This window comes from Drosophila takahashii, chromosome 3R (assembly GCF_030179915.1).
Source record: "Drosophila takahashii strain IR98-3 E-12201 chromosome 3R, DtakHiC1v2, whole genome shotgun sequence".
Classification (NCBI taxonomy): Eukaryota; Metazoa; Arthropoda; class Insecta; order Diptera; family Drosophilidae; genus Drosophila; species Drosophila takahashii.
Genome location: NC_091681.1, coordinates 14,098,134 through 14,106,947, shown reverse-complemented (window position 1 = coordinate 14,106,947; position 8,814 = coordinate 14,098,134). Strand labels below are relative to the sequence as shown.

The 8,814-nt window shown below is 38.6% G+C and overlaps 2 protein-coding genes across 3 annotated transcripts; one reads left to right on the top strand and one right to left on the bottom strand.

Annotated features, from left to right (window-relative positions):
• Positions 1 to 2,511: 2,511 nt before the first annotated feature.
• Positions 2,512 to 4,959, bottom strand: pasi2 (Protein). 2 transcript variants are annotated; one of them, XM_017155430.3, is made up of 7 exons: positions 4,859 to 4,959; positions 4,472 to 4,612; positions 4,271 to 4,409; positions 4,080 to 4,209; positions 3,523 to 3,617; positions 3,050 to 3,286; positions 2,512 to 2,988 (listed from the first exon to the last, which is right to left on the bottom strand). In XM_017155430.3, the coding sequence occupies exons 2-7, from the start codon at positions 4,543 to 4,545 to the stop codon at positions 2,887 to 2,889; spliced, it is 777 nt and encodes a 258-aa protein (XP_017010919.1). In that variant the 5' UTR covers positions 4,546 to 4,612; positions 4,859 to 4,959; the 3' UTR covers positions 2,512 to 2,886. The 2 variants fall into 2 exon arrangements, with proteins under 2 accessions (XP_017010919.1, XP_017010920.1); XM_017155431.3 differs by having other exon boundaries at positions 4,472 to 4,609; positions 4,859 to 4,948.
• Positions 4,960 to 5,247: 288 nt separating this feature from the next.
• On the top strand, positions 5,248 to 8,792 carry Aduk (Another Drosophila Unc-51-like kinase). The gene is made up of 7 exons (XM_017155476.3): positions 5,248 to 5,446; positions 5,521 to 5,669; positions 6,417 to 6,641; positions 6,706 to 7,442; positions 7,892 to 8,076; positions 8,138 to 8,224; positions 8,592 to 8,792. Exons 1-7 carry the CDS (start codon positions 5,360 to 5,362, stop codon positions 8,688 to 8,690), a joined length of 1,569 nt encoding a protein of 522 aa, XP_017010965.2. The 5' UTR covers positions 5,248 to 5,359; the 3' UTR covers positions 8,691 to 8,792.
• The last annotated feature ends 22 nt before the right edge of the window (positions 8,793 to 8,814 follow it).

Here is an 8,814-nt window from a genome sequence, read left to right as displayed (position 1 = left end):
AAAAAAGATAGTTTTGAGTGTAAGTTTTGTATTTAATTTGTAACGTTCTATAAAAATAAGTTAAAAAAAAATATTTTTTGTGTGTTTTATCACTGGCATTGCCTTTCAAAAAGATGGGGCAAAAGCGACCCCATTTTTTTCTGGTATAATAAGAAAAGGATTCGTTCTCAGTGTCTAAAATTATGCGGTTACAGTTGGAGCTACAAATAGAGGGTGAATTTTTTTGGTGCACACAGTTGCAGTCATGTAAACATGAGGGCACAAGGTTGAAGAAGAAGAAATGCATTGAACAGGAGAGAAAGGAGAAGAACTGAAAAAGGACAGCGAGTTAAGAACACACTTACACACACTTTTAAACAGATAGAAAAGGGGGAGCAGTCAAACATCGTGTATTTTTGGCACGCAGTTCGCCCCCCTCGCCCTCACCCACCCCCTGTTCCTTCCTCTCTTTCCCACCATCACTTATCCCATTTCGCTTTGGTGCATTCAACCTGCTGGGGAGCGAGACAGGTGCATTTACAGTTCCTCGAGATCAACAGCTGTGTGAGTAATGGCGAATCGGGCGAGAGAGAGAAAGAGAGACTTAATTTACTGCATTTATGGGAAAACAATTTAAAATCAATTTCTGTCAAAATGCAAAAACATTTTATGATTCACTACCGTTAAATTTAAAAATGATATTATCAAATTGATAACGTAAACAGTAAATATTAAGGATATTAAAAATATTTTATGAACTAGTTAAAAAATAATAATATGTAATTTTAAGCATAGAATAAGTTTAATTATACCTATAAATAAATTTACTACTTTCTACGTTAATAATATTAAATGACGCATAAACATGATCCTAACTTCCAGTACAAAGGAATTCATAATATTGCATAGCATAATCATAGAGACAGAAAGCGAACTCAGGACTTTGGAGACAACGCAATTTGCTGAACTTTAATGCGTAGCAAAGCAAATCGAAAACTGCAGTAAACAATGAAACGTTGCTAACTGAAACCCCCACCACCCAGTCCCCACCCACTTTTCCATGCTTTGTTATTGTTGGCTTGGCTTATAGGGGGTTGTTGTTGCTGCGTAGCTGTTTTCTGTTGTTGTTGGCTGGATAAGGCAACGGCGCATGCAACAAATTGCGTTCTACCAACAACAGAAACAACGAAGTTTAGAGATGAGAGACAAAGGAATACAGCTAGAAATTAAAAAAAAAATTACTGTAAAAAATTCCGGAAGAGTTAAGAAATAATACAAAATTTTAATTGGTATTTCAAAATAATAGTAAATAACCATCAACAATTTTTTTACTCCGTCACAAATTTATATACAGATGTCAAAAAAAAAAAAATTAAATTTAAGAAAATATTATACTTAAATCATAAAAAAAGAATTTACTGTTTTTAAAAGAGGTTTAAAAGAAATGTTTGACTAAATTTTATTGTTTTTTTTTATTCATAAAGTATCTACAAAATATCCATGAAATGGATAAAATAGCAACACTGATAGGAAGACAACACAAAGACTACAAAGAGTCGCCTCTCGATGACGTAGTTTGTTTTCCAGCTGAATTCCAATTGCAATTGTTCAAATTACCCCACTTGGACGAGGAAAGCAGAATGCTCTTAGGAAACGAGAAAATATTCAAGATAGAAAAATGTTTGGGGGAAGGGGTGGGAAAGGAGGAGGCCTCTCTCAGGGTTTATTACCACCACCAGCAAATAGAACCGACCCCCCTCCCTCTCTCTAGCACACCGAAATCGCCGGAGTTGTCGTCATCCAAGGAATGATTAACAAAAACAGTTGATTGAACTTTGTTTGGCCTCCGCACATCCCACGGCGAATGTTTGTGCTTGTGTGTACTTGAAATGCCCCACTTTGCGGTGTGGGGCTAATAATTTCGGGTGTTAATGACCAGAGCACTGACTTTGAACGCTGCAAACAAGTCCAGCCAATTGTATTGCAAAGATTGATGGGGAATACTCGCTGGGCCAGGAAATTCCAGATCCGCTTCGGGATCCCCTTCGATGGGAAAAAATCCCCATCATCCTGGAATTGAACTTGAAATATTAAGGGTAAGAATATATAATTTAAAAATTTGAAAATAATTTTCTTTAGGGGCTGTTATAAGTGGTTTTTTTGGTTTGAAGAAATAAAAATAACGTTTTTTTTCGGTCCCTAATATAAATAAAAATAAAACGTTTTCTAAACTTTTAGATAAAAATCAAGAAATTTGTATACCTTTTAACCATAAATTGATAAATAATGAAAATTAAAAATACTGTCATACGAAATTTGCATGTAAATCATTTGTTATCAAAGGTTTCCAAAGGATTTACTTAAAAATCCCTAATATAAATAGAAAATTCAGGGGATTTCTGGACATCTCTTTAACAAACAAAATTTTCCCGATTGACGCAGACGAGTCGGGATGAACTGCTGTCAATTGGTGGGCGTTTTGGTTAACGCCCGGAAAATGGTCCCAGAAGAGGTGTCATTAGACTCATATACTCGGTTTTGTATTTTGTATATTGCTTGTCGCTTAATATTTTAGATACATAGCTACAATTCGGGTTGTACATCTACATATAAAAAACGATATGTTGACATACATAAAGGCAGAGATTCTTCAACAGTATACGAACAACATATGCGTTTGGACGGAACTTGACTTACAAACTAATTATTACGCAGATTCGTGTGTAAAATTTGTGGTATTCGAGAGGCGGATCTCTAAGGCACTGAACTGGTGGATGGAATGTACAAAATAGTTTAAGAAATGTTTTTGAGTGCGAAGCATCGGGGTGGTTATTTTGTGCTGCATTCGGACGGTCTAGATTGTGCAATTTCGTTGTGATCCTTTTAGATGGATGAAAAATACTTTGTTTAGCCCACGGGCATGGTGGAAACGGTGCTGTGCGGAGTGGTTGGCCGCGATCCAGCCAGTGAATTGGCGGTGGAGGCGTGCAGCGAGGCCATTGTGCCCATCTGGAAAGGTAAATAAAATCATTAATGTCACAATTTGAGGGTGATTGTTCTGAAAACATACGCGTAAATGGGCCAGATCCTCCAGTTTAGTCAGATCCACCAGTTCCAGGAACAGAGAGTAGACCACAGCCCAGCCATAGATGGAACACAAACAGAAAATAGACCACAGTAGCACCATAATCACATTGTAGGCAAAGTACAGATCGTTGACGATGGCAAAGAAGATCAGAGCCAAAGCGCGCCAAACCGTGAAAACGGCAAAGGTCCAGAGCCAGGGCATCACTTTCTTCTCGTATTCCTAAATAAGGTTTAAATAAAAACATATACTATTAATAATGAGTTTTCACAAGGAGACTTTTTGCCAATTGATGGATTTTCTGTGCTAATTTCTTTGCTATGATTGTGCAGGATGCATTTGTTACCCTTTTGCTTAGTAAGCGTTTCTGTGCTCCCAGTTTTTTATGCTTTCGGGCAATGAGAAATGTAAATGAATTGCATGCTTATGGCTGTAGGACCACCGGAATCAAAACTTACCTTGCGCAGAGCCACGCAAAGAAGGACGCTGGTCACAAAGTTAATCAGTGCCATGATAAGCGAGAATAAGGCAAAGACAATCAGCATGTTGCGAACTGAAAGAAAACAAGATTATAGTGGGATATCACAAAATAGTGTTCAATTTGAAACCAAGTATATATTGTACAATATTAATTTAGATCACGGTTGCCTTTTTTTCACGGTTGTTTTTTTTTTTCGCGTTGGCTCTTTGGCCCATTTTTATTGAATTTGACTCTTTTTTGCCAATATCAATACAAAATATTTTAAACTTGAAAAAAAACGAATTCATTTTTTTATTTATGATTTTTTTTTTGCAATTTTAAAAGTGATGTATAAGTGCCAGATCGAAACTGAATTGTTCCGCTGGTATGGTATTTTGGTATATGGTAAAAATTTCGCTCTTTTTTATTCAAATCGGCTCACTTTTAATATTTTTTGGCTCATAAAAAATTTATGAAGTGGCAACCGTGATTTAGATTCCCCTGGATATGTAAAAAGTTCCCTAACCATCAGGTTTTCTCCACTTGTAACCTTACCATGCTTGTTGCCCACATAGACGAACTCATAGGATATGATATAGTAGCCATAATGTGTGGATCCTGGCGCGGCCATCGCATAGCAATAGATGTCAAAGATACTCGTGGCAATGGTGAAGAGTGAGAGGAACTGAAAGGGTCGCATTTCATTATAAAAAACGATTTTCTCTATAAAGATTTCCATATCCTACAATGGCAAACAATCCGATGAGCATGGCACCCTTCTGAATGTCGATATACTGGTTGTTTTTGAGCAACGGTCGCTGGTACCAGGGAATCCTCACGGATCGCGTGGATCGGGACATCTTGGAGTGCAAATTCGTCGAGGATCTGGATAGTAAATACTTATTAGGATGTACTTATTACCAGAAAGAGTATATATTTTGACTTACCTTCCCGTGGCATGGGAATAAACCGACGGATTGGACCGATATGTAGAGGGCGTTTTCCTGCCGTAATTCATCATGAAGCCTTTTAAGTCACGTCACGTTTATAAAATAAGTGGAATCCTTTAGCGGTCCTTCAAGCAGCTACTAAAATATTTAAAATATATAACTGATATTAGGAACAATTTTTAAAATTTCGTTTATTGACCAGGGCGTGTTTGCTTAATTTGTGAGTTTTGGGTGTGTCAAGCAAGGCTTACGATTTTCGAAAACTTTAGTTGCGGTTTAATCACTTTTAAAGAGCGTTAATTGGAAATCTCTTTTTGTTGGGCTATTCCAATATCTTTAAAGTTTCCAGTTACGCATAAACTGAGGCCCATTGCATTTATTTACCTCTAAAAAAACGAAAAATTAATCCCCTCGCAACGCATCAAAAACAAAACACACGAATCAGGGCTTAGTGATTTCCAGGGCTGCACGCAGCAAGTAAATACCGATAGAGCAACAAGTGTTATCGATAGCATGCTGATGGGCAGCACTGGCCAATCAGCTGTTTATAAAGAGCGCCAAATTTAAATATTATATAGCGCAGTACTCACATCGACGAAAACCGCGAGCTAACCATATTAAATTGACATCAAAATGTTTATGTTTTCGTTTTATATGTTTTATTGGAATGTTTTTAAGTACCCAACTTGGCGCCACCTTTAAATTTGAATTCAATATATAGTTATCGATATATTCCAGGAGAGACAACCCTATAGACGACTGAGGAGCCCTGGATTTGCGCGCGTGTGTGTGTGTGTGAGCAGAGGAGGCAAAAACAGTCGACCAATGGAAAACATAAACATTTAAAATATTATTAAAATATCAGAACTAAATGACCGGCCCAACATGTCACTGCCGCGGATCACGGACTTCGAAATTCTCGAAAAACTCGGAGCGGGCAGCTATGCGACCGTCTACAAAGCGCGGCACAAAGTGGGGCACCAGTTACATACACACCATATTCACCAGAAGTGGAATTGTCTAATATTTACGTTCTATCTTTGCAGAAACAGCGCACTTATCACGCCATCAAGTACGTGGAAATGTCGACGCTGTCGCAAACCTCGCGGGAAAACCTAATCACGGAAATACGCCTCCTGCGGGAACTCAAGCACAAGTACATTGTGACCCTGCAGGATTTCTTCTGGGACGACAAGTAAAACATGCTATTTTGATATAATCAAGCGATGAATCATCCTTCTAGCAGGATATAGAATATATATATATTTCGTTTGGAGTAGAGTTGGATTACAGTCCTGATATCTCAATAGGTCGTACATAGTACTATCTCAAAATATTCATTTTTGCTCATAGATCTCATTATATTTCATGTTTTAAATCAGTTTTTAACACATATCCATTATTTTTCCCTTTAGGAGACTGAAAATATTTATTTTATTGTATATTGAAATCATTTGATTGATAAGGTTAAACCTTTATTGAAACTTAAATGAGTTTCTAAAATAATCATGTACTTTTGACTATTAAAAGTTAGTTATTTGTCATCCTATATGTTTGTCAAAGGATTTTCTGAATATATAAAAACTAAAAAAAAAATTAAAAATATTTATTTTTGATAACATTTAATCATTTGATCATGTACTTTTGACTATAGAAAGTTTGTTTTTATGTTTGTCAAAGCATTTCGTGAATATATAATAACTAAATAACAACTAAAAATATTTATTTTTTATATATTTAAATCGTTTGATTGATACGGTTAAATCTTCATTGGAATTTAAATAAATTTTTAGAATGATTATGAACTTTTGACTATTAAAACTTAGTTTTTAGTCATCCCATTTGTTTGTCAATGGACTTCCTAGAAAAATAAGGAATATCCCCTTGAAGTTTAGTATAATAATTTGAGTATCCACTTCTAATATCTACCATTCTTTTCCAGAAATATTTACATCGTGTTGGAATACTGCAATGCCGGCAATCTATCCGCTTTTATACGAACCAAGAAGGCTTTGCCGGAGAGCACCTGCCGATACTTTTTGCGCCAATTGGCGGCGGCTGTCCAGTACATGCGGGCCAACGATGTGTCCCACTTTGACCTCAAGCCACAGAACCTGCTGCTCACACGGGGAGCCAATAATGTCTCCCTGAAGGTGGCCGACTTTGGGTAGCTATTAACAAAACTCCTCAACTATATCCTGCTTATATTAACAATGTATTTTATCTCATAGGTTTGCTCAGCACCTGAAGCTGGGGGAAATCAATCAGCAGCTGAAGGGTTCGCCCCTCTACATGGCCCCCGAGATTGTGCGCAAGCATCAGTACGATGCCAAGGCGGATCTCTGGAGCATCGGGGTGATCCTGTATGAATGTCTGTTCGGCAAGGCGCCGTACAGTTCGCGTAGCATTGAGGAGCTGCTGCTGAGGATCAGGAAGGCCGAGGCCATTACACTGCCACCGAACGCTCGCATCAGCAACGAGTGCCACGATCTCCTGCGCCGCCTTTTGGCCCACGAGCCCACGGCGCGCATTTCGTTCGCGGACTTCTTCGCGCATCCCTTCCTCGATCTCAAGACCTTTCCCACGGAGCACACCCTGCAGAAGGCCATCGATCTGGTCACCCAGGCGTGCGCGTACGACGAGAAGCGCAACTACAAGGAGGCCTACTACTTGTACTGCAGTGCCCTGCAGTATTTTGTGCCCTTGATCACTGAGGAGGCGGACGCCACCAAGCGTCTGGCGCTGCGCAATCGTGCCTTGTCGTACACGAAGCGAGCCGAGGAGATCAAGAATTGCATTATCGAGGACGAGTACAGGATGTTGGCCGAACGGCAAAAGCAGGCGGCTGCATCTGCCACAGCTAATCCAACCACAGAGCCTTCTCCAGCTGTCCAGGCGCCCGATGCGCAGCCCAGCAGCTCGCGGGTTGCCGAAATGCTGGAACCAGATGCCCGCTTTAAGCAGCTATGTAAGGGATTAGAGCCCTGCATGAATGTATTCAATGAATTATTCTGAATTTTTTGTTTTATATGAATGAATTAATTAGAATTTTGAGTTTAATAGAATTGAATGAATGAATGGCATGAATTTCAAAATAATTCAAACGACAATTTTTTTTTAAGAAAAAAGCGCCATAATTTTGTGATTAAATCTGCATGAATTTAATTTTTTATGCAGTTAACATTGATTTGTTAAAAATTGTCCACTTTTTGTTCTCAAAAGAAAGTCCAAAAAAATCTGGCAGATTTAAAAAATTATAAAAATTATTCATTCATTCATTCAATTCGAAATGAATTAGAAAAACATTCAATTTATACTATGATAAACCAAAAATTGAATGATTCACGCAGGGCTCTATACGGGATCAGTCGGCTTTTGACTCCGAACTCCAAACATAACATAATTCCCCCATTTCAGTTGCCCTTTCGAACTCGAGTCCGTCCTTGAAGACTGGCCTGGAAATCGGACGGAAAGGCGAGCTATATCTATACGAGCGCAAGCTGGACGCGGCATTGGAGTCGTATACCTCAGCGCTGGGCATTCTGGTGCCGTTTGTGAATAATGAACCAAAGGGCGAGCGCCGCAATCTGTTGCTGCAACAGGTAAGCTTAAGAATAACTTCATAATCACTTCAAAAATCGTATTAAAACATCTACTTTTTAGCTGGAATTCTGGATGAAGGAGGCGGAGAGCATCAAGAGCATTTTGAGCGCCAAGCACATGGACGAGGAGGAGCAGAAGCTGTCCACGGTACGCAGCTGCAGCATACAGTAGTCAATAAATCGTAGATTTGAATTTGATGAGCAATTTTCCAGCGCCTGGTGCGCATTTGTTAGAGTATTTTTGTAGGCCGATGTCCAAGGAGCATCGCTTTAGTCACGTAGCCTTCTATGATCTTATATACATACAATATACAGATATACAAATGTCTATACTAGATTCGCTTTCTATGTACAGCAGAACCATGAACGCTATTTGTACCGCTCTCCACTAAAAACTTATTCGTATTTGTTATGTAAGACCTGACACCGATGGCCTTCCTAATTGTTAACTAACCCACTTTGTTGCGGCTGTAAACCGTTGTTAAGTTTTAAACCCTTTCATTTTCTACTTTAAGCGCACTTCAATGAGAACCATAACATTCCTGGGCTGGTCAAGACCGCCACTTTTGTATTTCATTCTGTTCATTGTGCTTAATTTGATTAAAATTGTTTAAAGATAACCGAACCACTGCCGTTTGATATTGGCGGAGATAAGGCGATAGTGGCGCTCTCTTCTAATCTAGCTAGTTTAATCTCGTCCTATCAATTGCCGTAAATTATCGTAATCATAATCAGTAA